Source organism: Anoplopoma fimbria, chromosome 7 (genome assembly GCF_027596085.1).
Source record: "Anoplopoma fimbria isolate UVic2021 breed Golden Eagle Sablefish chromosome 7, Afim_UVic_2022, whole genome shotgun sequence".
In the NCBI taxonomy this organism is placed as follows: Eukaryota; Metazoa; Chordata; class Actinopteri; order Perciformes; family Anoplopomatidae; genus Anoplopoma; species Anoplopoma fimbria.
Genome location: NC_072455.1, coordinates 10,847,359 through 10,860,594, shown reverse-complemented (window position 1 = coordinate 10,860,594; position 13,236 = coordinate 10,847,359). Strand labels below are relative to the sequence as shown.

General features: G+C 40.2%; 1 protein-coding gene and 1 pseudogene across 1 annotated transcript in view; both read left to right on the top strand.

Annotated features, from left to right (window-relative positions):
* Positions 1–5,274, top strand: part of adam19a (ADAM metallopeptidase domain 19a) — a 161,000-nt gene extending 155,726 nt beyond the window's left edge. The window contains exons 22-23 of the mRNA XM_054601327.1: positions 1,704–1,912; positions 4,416–5,274. Coding sequence (XP_054457302.1) covers positions 1,704–1,912; positions 4,416–4,467 — 261 coding nt within the window. The 3' untranslated portion in view covers positions 4,468–5,274. The remainder of the gene's footprint in view (positions 1–1,703; positions 1,913–4,415) is intronic.
* Positions 5,275–10,680: 5,406 nt separating this feature from the next.
* The window catches only part of LOC129093150 (uncharacterized), a 25,390-nt pseudogene continuing 22,834 nt past the window's right edge, over positions 10,681–13,236 (top strand).

Sequence of the window (13,236 nt, the reverse complement as noted above, 5' to 3'; positions counted from 1 at the left end):
AGACCACATGTCGTGAGCTCATGTCTTGGATTAAACAACCACTCACTAGAAGCAATTCAGTCAGATTGTGAATGGGAAAATTTGAGAATATGTACAGAATAACATGGATTAAGCTCTATTTGGACGAGATCGGCATAACCCGATACGCACTGTGCTCCTATGTGATTTAACACATTGTTCCACCATCGCAAGATTACAGGATGCGGTCTATAATGGACATGGACATTCAGCAGGACAAGCTAGGAGAGAGACAAGCAGTACACTTTCTCTTTCTCTCCTGATGGCTTTCATTCATTTTCTGTCGTCATATTGGTTTCCAAATTGACCTTATTGAGTTTCTATCAAAATAGCAAAAGCATTTTCTCTCCGTATTTATGCAAAAGTCAAATTTCACACAGAGCTGATATTAAAAAAAGTGTACAAGTGATGCAGAAAAAAACTCAGAGCTCTATTTTAAAATACAAGGAATACACTCCAGACAGGATTTGAACTACAGGACAACTAGCCAGTTCCCAGAAAAACAACAGTTAATTACAGCTGTAATTATTAGTGTGTGTGGGGGGGGGGGGGGGGGGGGTGAAACATTACACAGATGCGCTTTGGACAGGATTAAAAACTCTGACCAACACAGGTAATGTTAAAAACCCTCCACCTTTGCTAGAGAAATAAATCCTATCCGGATGTGGCTTAAATGCCGTATTTCTGAACCACATGTGAATAGGACTACAACTGCATGGCTTCTGTCTCACCGGTAATTTATTCCAAATTAAATGTTCAGCTGTTTCCAAAGCAGCAGTTTGCTTCTCTACATTGCTTCTTTGTTGATTCGTTGAGTAAAAGCAAATCTGTCAGTAGAGCTCGGTGTTCTGACACAGAACCAACATCTGGAAAAAAAACTTAAGAGCTCAGGTCATATTGGCCTATCATCCTGTATTTACACAGATGAGGAGGGCTAAACATAATGAGTGTCAAACTTTCAAAAGCCATGCGTTAAGACAACTTCTCCTGACTGTAGCAAAACACCTCATTTGTAAATGTAATTCAGAGATAGTGCCAAATACACAGAGCTAATGAGAGAACGTCTGGACTCTCTGTATCAGAGTACTTCACAGATGAATTTGATCTGAACCCTGAAGAAATAAAGAATAAAACCTCAGTGTGTTTCTTATCTGATTGCTTTCGTATTGATCCATCCTCTCTAATCAGTGCTTCTCTGTGAAGTGTAAAATGCCTTTAATGCCAAGTTCTGAATGTCATATTGCTTTTTTCTTGTTTGTGTCAAATATCCAATATTTCATGTGAGTTGACCTTGCGATCTGATCGCTGTGCTGTAGAGGTGATTTTAATCTACTGCACCTGTGTGAAGTGGGACTTCTCCTCTTATCAGCTAGCTGAACAGATTCCGGAGACAACCTGGATCCAGTCCAGTACAGAAACTGGAATTGAGTTCTCCTCCCTGCTGTATCCATGTGCCAGGGATTTAGTGTTGTCAGTGTTGGCAGTGATCCCACTTCTTCTTCTTCTTCTTCTCTTCTCTTTTTGTCTCTGTTTTCTACTTAATCCTTATATTCGACAGCATTTTGCAAAATATAAGAAGTATTGTTGAAACCTAATCTCGTAAATATGTCTTTGGTGTCCAGTTGCATCTGAACACTGATTGATAGAAATGTCAATAATCCATATTTCTGTTGGTTCCCTTTTAGTTGGTGTCTGAGCTGCGTCCCAGAAAGTCCCCCTTCCCTCCTCAGAGGCCTCTCCCCCTCAGCCCGGCCAGAGGAGCCTCCCCCACAGTGAGTCCAGCCCGAACCTTGGTCTCCAAACCCTCCCCGGGCCTGCTGGTCATGATGCCTCCAGCAGTGGGACCCAAACCTGTGGGCAAAGTTTCAGCCATCCCCCCTCTCAGAGTTCTCAGGTGGGCGAACACACGGACATGGTGTAGTGTAGTGTATTCTCAGTTGCTCATGTAGGTTAGGAACTTCTTTTCTCATCCATCTCAGTTATAAAATGAGAAGCTTGTATTTCTCCTCCTTAGTGAAAAGTGTCACAGAGCAAAGGTTTAAAAGGTGAAAGGACAATCATATCATATCTATTCACGACATCAACTTCAATCCTTAATCGCTCTCTACAGCAATTCCCATTAGCAACAAAAGCCCCTTTCAGACTTGTACACCTTTACATTCATCTGAAGCATTTTAAGCTGTTTGTCTCAATAATCAACCTGGTCACTTCTACATAAAATACATAAACTCCATTTCCATTTCCATATCAATTTAAACACGGAGCAGGTTGGAATGAAATGCCCAGCCCAGTCTCCATGAAAAATGTTGGTATTGTAAGTCTACTAAACCACAGATATGTTGAATGTGGAAGAGTGAAACGAGTTAAGAGCAACTGACGAAGTATATTGAGCGACCGTTATTGAAAGTGACGAGTATAACAAACTAAAAAGTCCACTAAGGGCAATTGTTATTTATTTACGCTAGGTCTGTATAGGTACGTTTACTTTACATTGCTACTTTACATTGCTACTTTACATTGCTACTTTACATTGCTACGTTGCGTTGTTAGGATGCGTTGTTACGTTGTGTTGTTACTTCATCATCGTTACTTTGTGATATGTTATATTTGTTAAGATATTATTTGAACACAAACCACTTGAGGACTGTAGCTGTGCACAGTATCAGGGTGCCACCTCAAATGCTGGTCCAGTAATTGGAGAGGTAATACTTGATCTATTTGCGCAGGGATGAATCGGATAGCGACAACTCGGAAAGGATGAAGCCTATACAATATAAACTAAATGACTCTGATTTGAAACATCAATTTGTTGTGCTATTCTTTTGTTTCATTCCTTTTTGTAGTTGTTATTTTGTCCTAACCTAACTCTTCTTGACGTACACACACTGTAGCAGTGTAACAGCCTTATCGCCACTCCATCAAGGCCTTTGTACTGTATATATTGAACAACATGCGGTAGACCTCTACTCACTGTATGTGTAAACCACATCACAGCATTTTCTACTGTGAAAGCTTCAGCTCTAGCTTTAGCTCAAGCTAAGATATATGTTTTGTTCCTAAAGAAGCTTGATTGTAGTTTTTTTTGTTTTTTAAAAGTACCCGGTGGGGGGGGGGGGCTTTATCTGCGAGAAATACTCCCTCAGAATATTCCTATCTTTTCATTTCATGCTGTTTGCTGTTCAGGGTGGATGTTGGCACATAAACGCTCCAAGTTTACACACTGTGAAATGCATTGACTCAGTTCTCCACCAGCAATACATTTTCATTTGATTTATGAGTTACATGCCCTCAGTCTAAAAGCTTGTACTTACTTTTTCAGATGCAGAGCCTTAATGGTGCAGTTTTTCTGTAAATGTATTAAAAGTCAGGCAGGGAAACCTCAAGGTGATGATCGTTCCTCAGGTTTTTAAGGAATCTAGCAGATCGATCACAGTGTCTCTACATCTTGTCTCTCGGGCAATACCAAGATCAGATCTGACACTTAACACCAGCTGGGGACGCTGTTAGTTCAAGACTTGATGAGAGGAAAGCGCAGCCTGTGTTAGACTTTACAAATCCCAGCAAAGTGTCTTTGTGTTCAAAGTGGGATGTAACTGTGTATGTAAAGCACTAGAACAGGTTAAAAAACAATATCTTTGGAGCACTCTTACTGATGGCTGGTATGTGTACTTATAATACCTGTTCTTATGATAATGGCTGGTATTAAATTCATTAAATTCCTGCATGAATTGTTTTTTTATTAAATGACATACTGGATTCACATACATTATTCTATATTTTCTTATTGTCAACAAATCAACAAATCTCCTGTCTGTGGCTCTCAGGCCCAAGCGTCCTGCTGGAGATGAAAATCTTTAAAAACAGGTAGCAAAATAGGGGAGTCCATTTCTGCCAGGAGAAGAAGTAAAGTTAGGAATGAAAAAGATAAAGTTACTCCAGGAATCAGAGACTAAAGTAGGGTTCATACAGAAGTCCCACTGTAGTTATCTACAGTTCTGATTAGTTCAGTGCTGGATTTTGTTGGCCGGCACCATGTTGTTGTTTTTTAGCCAAAAGTGACACGAGAGGATGGATCTAAGTTTATTTGGCAACTAAAATTTCATGAAGTGAAAACACTCTGTCAAATAGTTAAAACTGTAAAACAAAAACATGATGATTTCTTTGGATTTGTGTTGATGATGTGTTCTTGGTAATAAAGGAATACACTGTGGAACAGCTTGGCTCATTGATATGTTTTAAGCCGATAGTGGAGCTCCATGGCACAGAGATAGAAGAGACATCAGGCTGTGACACACACACAACTTGTTCTTACCCGATTCCAAAATAGGAGAAAGTCGGTATACTGCATCAGTTTGACATTAAAACTGAATCTCTTCTTTCTGTCCTTCTCCTTTCAGGCCGGTCCCAGGTGCCAAAGCAAACACAGCCTCGCCTCCACCACGAAAATGACCTTCTCCTCCACCCTCCGCCCTCCAAGGAGGCAGCAGCTGACAGCCTATTTGCACTAAAGAGACCTTGGCTGGTAAACCACAAAGCTGTCGCACAAACCTGAGGAGGAAGAATGCAATGTTAAAAACCTGAGACGAAAGAACAAACAGGAGTCCTACCATATTCAGACTTCAAAATGAAACCCCCCTCTCATTCTTTATTCTGACCCCCTCCCTCCCAACCTCCTCCTGCTCCTCCCAGCACGCTAACATTAACCACAACGACGCGGTTTTGCACGGAGGCCTTGCAAACTGAGACAAGTGTTATCGCTGGGAGACGGTCACATTTGCCAAATCAATTTTTTTACGGATTATTGTTTGTTTTTTTAAATATGTTAATGCCGTCTGTGTATAAAAAATGCATTATGTAATGACTGTTGTTCTGTTTACAGTTTGTATGACGTCATGTTTTATGATTTATGTTATGTGCCAAAGAGGTCTCTTCATACCCGGGGTGTGTGCCAAACGCTTGAAAATCTTCTTATGTCACCTTAAGTTTACTGAAAGTCAACTCCTCCATACTTTTAGATTTTTATAATTTATTATGTTGTATGTGGAACGTCTTAAGTACAAATCTGGAGATACAGTGGCCTATCGGGAGGGAAGGAGAGCCAATCACACAGCAGCTTCTTTTCAACACTGTTTACATGGTGGAGGATTTGACGGATGGGCAGGACTTGCAGGACACACCCCGCAGTTATTCATGTTGATTTGAATGTCTTTCGCTGTCTGTCATGATTTTTCAATTGTTACATAAAATATTTTTACAAAATTATCATCAAGTTTCGTTCATTTTTGTCTTTTTTTTGTTTCATTCCAACTCCGATGACATTTAATTGAAATGTACATGCAATTATGTGATGACAGTCCAGTATGAATGAGCTACTGCAAGTCAGATGTCTGGACTTGTTACATCATGCATTCTTGAGGCCAAATAATGTGGGTTTTTCCAATAACTGACATTAGAAAAAAGATGCTGTTCTGTGTATTATGGGAAATGTCCAGTGTTTTTGGAGCTTGACCGGTACTTTGGAATAAAATAAACTCCCTGTACCGAAATAGTAAATCCACACCAGGCTGAAAAGCAGTGTTTTGCTGCCCTCTCTGGCTGAAAGTCTTAAGCCTGTTTACCTCTGACCTAGCCATCATCACTGTGTGAAGCACTGGGCCTCACGCAGAAACATTCTCTTAAATTGATCTTTGATTTTCTTTCAATTTTATGTTAAGAGAAAGAAATTATAATAGATTTTCCAGGGCGTGCGGTACAGTTTTAAAGGACAACCAAAACGCATCAAGGAGCAGTATGTAAGCCGTTCAGCTGAAGGGTTTACAGTTTGAATTGGAATCAGTGGACCAGTAAACCATAAAACATATAAGACGACAGACTAAATATGATTATACGATATTGATTGTTTTTTTTATGTTCCTCAAATTTAAAACTTGTGCTTCATCACGTTGGACAAACTGTGTAACACTATGTTTTTTCTTATCTTTGTAAAAGTAATCTCGACCACCTGTTCTCTCGAGAAGAGCAAAAATGAGAAAACATTGAAACCCAGAAATCAATGCCAAACCCAAAATAGGAACAAATTGTGGATACAAGCTTAAACGAAAGGGGAAGTAGTTCTTATATCACTTCCATCATGACGCCCAATGTTTGGGTTTAGAAATGCTCCCTTGTGTCTGTAACCATATCCAACAGTGATGTCATGATGTACTGGAGTACACCTGTACATCACTGCAGCGAGTTGGGATGTTTAACCACTGGAGGTCGGTGAAACCCAGATTTTCAGGTGTTAAGTTACTCTTTAAACAGGGTCGGAGTCGGGGCCCAGAACAAATGAAAGATGAGAGCCGCTTTGCAATAAAATACTGCACATTATTTTCAATTCAGGCCCTGCACTTCACTGAAAAGACAGAAGCAAACAGACATTGCCCTCTAATGGCCAATGGCAATGCAAACCACTTCCTAATATCTTGTGATTGACAATCAAACTAACAGAAACATTTTAAACCCACAGCGACAGTGCACATATAAGCTGTGAAGAAGGAGGTATCACATGCAGCATTTTCTTGTCCTGAAAGACTAACACATTTGCTCTGCTCGATCTCTGGAGTGTCGCCTTTTTCTTTGCTTTTGATGCCAGGCACCCAGCTGAAGTTCAGTATTATGAAAGCACACCTGTTGTCTCAATACAAGTAGGTCTGAGGAGCTGCTTTTATTGTCTTGATCGAGGGCAGTCCTCTTTAATGTCTCACTGCCAGTGTTTCTCTGAAAACAAAGAATCCAACTGATTTCCTCTCACAGTGGTGCCACGATGATCTTAATGGTTCCTGGCTGACGAGCCAAGTATGAAGTCTTTAAATCATGGGTCGTCTCCTCTCTCACCTGCCCTTAATGGATCCACTCTGATGGAAATGAGGTATCAGAGAGGCAGCTCTCTTTTCCCTGCAGACTAATGGGTTCGGAGAGTCCACGGTTTCGAGTGGAACGCTTTTGGACAGTGAGGAGGAACGGCCTCGTGGGGAGACGTATCGATGTGGACGTTTTCCCAGCCCATTACCAGCGAGGGCACCCACATGCACAACCAAACCAGGGGGGGTTGGGTTCTGCACCAGACAGCAGACGTGATCTAAATGAAGAGAGCCAAGTTTTTCCAGGACTGGTGTCTATAAATCACGCTCTGTGCAGCCACAGGCCTGAGGGCGGGTGAATAAATATGTTAATGTCTTCCCACAGGCTAGCCTTTAGTCGGCATAAATGAAGTGAGGGGTTTATGAAAAAACAGAAGCAAGTCAGGTTTTGTTGCCTCCTAGGCTCTCTGTAAACTCTGGATAACAGTTACAGAGAGCACCTGACGTGATATCCGAGCTAGCTGCTGTTCCACTAGGCTTCTCCAAGCTACCTTCTTGAGGGGGTCTCCAGTTTTTTTTAATTTAAATTTTAATTTTAATCATGCATTCATTCATTCATTCATTCATTCTTTGTAACCGTTTATCCTGTTAGTGGTCACGGGGGGCTGGAGCCGATCTCAGCTGTCATTGGGTGAAGGCAGGGTTCATCTGGACAGCTCCACACAGCCGTCCAACCCGTGAATTGAACCCGGGCCCCTCTTGCTGAGGCGACAGTACTATCCCCCACACATCTGTGCAACCCTAATTTTAATTATTTGTAGTTTATTTAATTTTATTTATTTTAAATATTTTAATTTCAATTTCAATTTCAATTTCAATTTCAATTTCAATTTCAATTTTAGTTTTAATTTTAATTTTACACAGATCTTTTTCTGCATTCTGGTGGAATGTTATACTACAAGTCTATGTTGAAAAAACATCTTTATAAGGAGAGGCTAAATTTAGGCATTAAGTGACCATTCTTAATATAAAACTATAATGAAGTATAATACATTAGGCTCCCAGGCATTCTTTATTGCTTTGTAATAATTATTCTCCTGTAGATCCACTTTCCTCATTTAATTTTATCTCTGCTGAGTCGACACACATGTAGTCATGATTAACTCTGACCTCTTTAAATGTGAAAATGGAATTAATGCACCTAAATAATTACATTGATCCATTTTAATTCCCCTGGACTGTAATAGCCCAGATGACTTTCAGCAAGATGCTGGGTTTTTTTTGTATTTTTTTAGCATTCAAAAAGCAAAAACTTCCCATGAAGCTTTACAAATAAGACCCTGCTTACATTAAACACCAGTCTCCAAAGCTCTCTTGTAACTTTTTTAATGTAATTGCTGCTTCCTCGCTGACAACTTTGGACTTCTGGGAAATGGTGTTTGTTGAAGCAGTAGTTTAATGTTTTGGGGATTGCGCTTATTCGCTTTCTTGCCGAGAGTTGGACTAGAAAATCGATACCTCCTCATGTCTTTCTGTTAGATAGGAAGCTTCCACAGCTGCTGCTGAAAACTGTATTCCTCTGGGGAGCAGGTTGTGTAAATGTCATGGATTTCTGCCTGTTACAGTTTTATATTTCCTCAGCAGATGTGATCGATAATGGCAAAAGATGAAATGTCCGGGGATCATAAAAATGTTCATCACCTGGAGCATTGATATCCACATGGCAAACTGGCCAGCAAACGTCAGGAAGAAGCAGGTGGACCTCCTGTCATCCAGGACTCAAGTGCTGTTTGTAGACCAGCTGCCGCTTTAACAACTTTATTACTCCACAGTAGTTCAACAATGTTCAGTGTCTGCTCCATCATGTTGTGCTCTTTGATATCCCCTTTTGGTTTGTTGGAGTAAGTCTTGCATGAATGGGGTTATTGGTGTAATCCCTCATTGAATAAGATGACTCATGGACTCAGATGGAAACAAGTCGTTGGAGGCCTTGTGGGCAGAGAACACTGATAATCTCCAAACAGAGAGTCCTCTGAAACCCCACAGGCGCTCTGATTCTGCTTCAGAACTGCAGGCCAACCCTGTTTCAGCTCGTCTGCTGCGAGGCAGTATAGATCCGTCTGAGCAGTCTGAGCTGGACGGTAACATCACAGCTATTGCATTAAATGCTTCATTCAGTTAGTGCTTAACTCACACACACACACACACACACACACACACACACACACACACACACACACACACACACACACACACACACACACACACACACACACACACACACACACACACACACACACACACACACACAAAGCTGCAGCATGCTGCCAGAGAACATCCAGCTAGTTAGTTAAACTGTTAGGCTCAGGAAGAATTCCTCTCTGTAGTCACAGAAAAATTATAAAGCCAGAAAAAAAAGTCTAGTTCAGGTCATAATGTCAATAAATCAGGCAGGAAAAAAGACAGGTGACAGACAAGGAAATATTTGTGTATATTTGCATTATCTAATGTTAGCAAACTTAAATTGACATATATTTCATTTATAACAACAGCAGCAATTATTACAGAAAATAGGGAAAATAGTAATGTGACTGAAAGGAGTTTGGTTCAAGTTGTCACTCACAATCTTTTGCATTTAAGGCTAACGTGGGACAGCGTTGACATGTTTTGTGGAAGTGGGCGGCGCATTTCTAAAAGTAGATATAAATATTTTTAACAGATTGTCTATTTGCTTTCAAGTCATAACAGTCCGTGAAGGTCGCATGGCTGGTTGCACGTTACTTTAAAGTCGATAGCTAACTTACTGGCCTCATCGGCTGAAGGGGCCAAGCGGGATACAGATATTCCCAAACTATAAAGGCTATAACTACATTGGTGGCAGAGCTGTGTCTACCGATGGACTTTGCATCAGAAGTTATTTTTTTCTTTCAAAGTCCCTCTATTTTTTTTTACCAATAACGAAAAAATATATCGTACAGGTTATGTGGAACGAAGTCCACAAGAGCAAACTCTGCGGGATCTCGGTCAGCTACAAGAGCAAGGGAGAGAGAGTTGCTGGTCGGTGTGTGGACGTTGCTCTCCCATTGTGGGGCTTGTAAATCAAACACTGAATTATCGGCATCATCCAGATGTGTCGATCACCGTGACTAGGAAAAATATAAACCGGAGCCCAACTCCTTACCAGCCTTCTCTTTTTAATTTTCAATTTAGCATAAGATTCCCTTATTTTAATAATGAAATAGTTTATAAAAGTTGCCAGAAGGCTATATTTATTATCCCCAGCAGGATTGTGTACTTGTACTCCTGGTGTATTAGTGAAGATCGTCAGTGTGCAGTTGGAATTAGGGACAGTAACACATGTTAATATGAAGTGACAAGTAACTTTATTTTTGCATAAATAGCCTTTTCTAGGGATAGAAATCATGGCAGAATGCACCATTAAGAGAAAATGTATCATCACTTCATATCTCTGGCTATTTTTGAGTTTGGATCGTGTTCCATACAAAAACTTAGAACAAATTAAAAAGAAGTGCTGCTTAGTCAATCATCAATAAGCATATATCCTATAAAAAAAGACAGGCTTCATGTGACGTGTGTTTTTTTAATACAAGTTCTTTTTAAAAGGAGGTTTAAGATAATTGTAGCCAGAAACACTCTAGTAGCTGCAAGAACACAGTGAAGCCACCAGTGTGTTACCATGTTAACATGTATCATGTGAAATGCTTCAGTGATGGAGGGTTAGAGAGTGGAACAGTCAGATTTGAATCTGTTATGACCGCTTTCTTACCTCCCACTCCTGTAAACAGGCCGCAGTGCAACCATGAGGACATTTGTAATGCAGAGTCAAGCCAGGCAGCTTCTGCACAACCAGTTCATGATGGTTCTTGGGGGCTCATGTGAGAGACATGAACAATAAGTTTGTTATTCTCTAATGCCTACATATACAATTTTATATCTGTTAGCAGAGTACATTTTGCACTTAAACGGTTCTCCCTGTTGTCTTAGTATGGAGCTTTTTTTCCAATCTTTATTCAAGAGGGTGTTCATCTCAATTGTAAAAATTTTCCTGAAATGTTTTTTTATTTTAGGAAAAGGTGCCAGCTTGGATCCAACACCCCACGTTCATTATTTATCAGACACAGAATCTTATAAGAGCATCACATCTTAGCTGCTATCTTTGGCATAAAAAAAAACAAAACACTGCTCCGTTCTTCAAATTCTTATTTCCCATCATAATTAATTTAATTCTTTAATGTGTGTAAGGCCTGTTGCATTTGTCTTTTGATTTCAGTGCAGCGCTCCATGTACAAAGACCTGGTTCTGCTTCTTCAGAGGGATCAGTACTTGACTCTGCCTCAGCTCCAAAGTAAATCTTCCACAAGCGTTTGATCCACTTTAAAAGCACTAACATACCTGTAGCCCCACTTTTTTATGTTGGCTCCCAGGCCTTTTGCTCCGTCTTACTTTCATTCCATCTTTATCTATTGGAAATAAATTGTCTGTCGATGAAACATAAGCTGCCAGCACAGAAAATATGAAATAAAATTAAGGATAAGCCATGATCTTCTTAAGGCAAATAGTTACCAATATAAACAAAAATCCCTCTGTACTTTATTTAAATGGTAGAAAAGCAGACCCATATTCCTATTATTGGATTTTACTATTGTATATCTCCTATGGCAGTGGTTCTCAACCAAGGGGTCTGGCCCCGTCCAATGGGTCACATGATATATCAGAGGGGTCCCAGGATGATTAATAGGAAGATAATAGGAGAAAATGTGTTCTGCTACACAAAATATTGTTCTGTGAAATACAGAATAGTTCTGCTTCATATAAAGCAACAATCACAAAACATCTACAGACTAAAGGAATCTCTTAACTTGCTGAGTTAGGGGAAAGTCCCTTAAAACCCTCTAAATAAGGAGAGTCTCAGTTCTCACTGACAAAGCATTTAGGGTTGTAAAATGAGTTTCAGAGTCTATCAGAAGTTAGAGGCTTTTGGAGTTCCCAAAAGTTGGAACTTGGAAATTCAAGCCTTCTGCCAGCATAACCCATCAGACCGTATTCTCCTATTCAGACCTCAATGAGGACACTAAAGGGGCCATCGGTATTTTTACAACAATGAAAGACACCGTGAGAACCATGTGACAATGTGAAGGTGTCTCGTTGTGATGGACCAACAGTGACATATCATCAGCTGTAAAACAATATCATAGTATCAATATGGAGAGGTGTTTGATATCATATATTATTGGATTATACTATTAACATTATACAGTTTCATCTGTAAAATCTGCAACACAGCTTATGAAATATATGTTGATATAAATTGATATATCAAGCTTTCTATCAATCAACATTGAATATGCATTCATATTGACTGACACAGACTTGGTCACCCAACTAATCATATTAGACATATTAAGTTAATTCATGAAACGTGACGTAATCCTTAAAAAGGGTTTATTTTAAAACGAACCACTGACCTATTTTTACATGAACTATGAAATGTGCTTATGTTTTGTGCTTGGACACTGGAACTTAATGTCTCCCTTTCTGTGGTGCAGGGGGAGTCTTCCTTTGAACAGGACGTCCTTGTGGAGGGAGGTCGATTAGGTCCCATGACCAACAGCACCGAGTACAGAGAGGTCCGACAGTACCGCTCAGACCACCACCTGCTGTGTTTCCTGGCAGATCTACTCCCTGTACATGGAGAGCATCCTGGAAGACTTCAGGCAAGGACTCAAACCTGATGTCATTGTCATCAGCTCCTGTGTATGGGCCATCACCAGGTAACAAATCTTCATACGCTTTCTATTCCACTGATACACTTTGTGGTCAGTAAGTATGGAACTGGAGTCATATGATAACAGGTGGTTCTATATGGAGGAATGGTTAGCTCTGTCTCTGGTCAAAGATGGTCTCTGGTGTCACATGTGAAGGTCCTGTGTGGTCGTTCTCAGACATCCACCTCCCTGTGGATGCTGTTTAGATCTGGTGTCACATGCAGCTGATAAACTGTCCTTATATGTATGGTTGAAAAAATGACAAACTGGCACTCTAGTCGTTTTCCTCATGAATCACACACTTTTTGGGGGTGGGCGACCACAACAACAACTCTTTGGCAAATGTCTCTATCAGGGCATCCATCAATGTATTTTTAGCGTAGCCTATGTATTTCAGATGCTTTTTCAAACTAAAATGTGTTTATTCAAGTAGCAAACTTCTTTAAGGAATAACTCGCAGGTTGTCACCTTTTCACTACTTAGAGTTTGCAGGTCTGGGGTCTTCATTTATAAATGTTGTGTACGTACAAAACAGGGCCTGAAAGAGCAGTATGCAACATCACACGCAAAGATGAGAAACATTGTTCTGA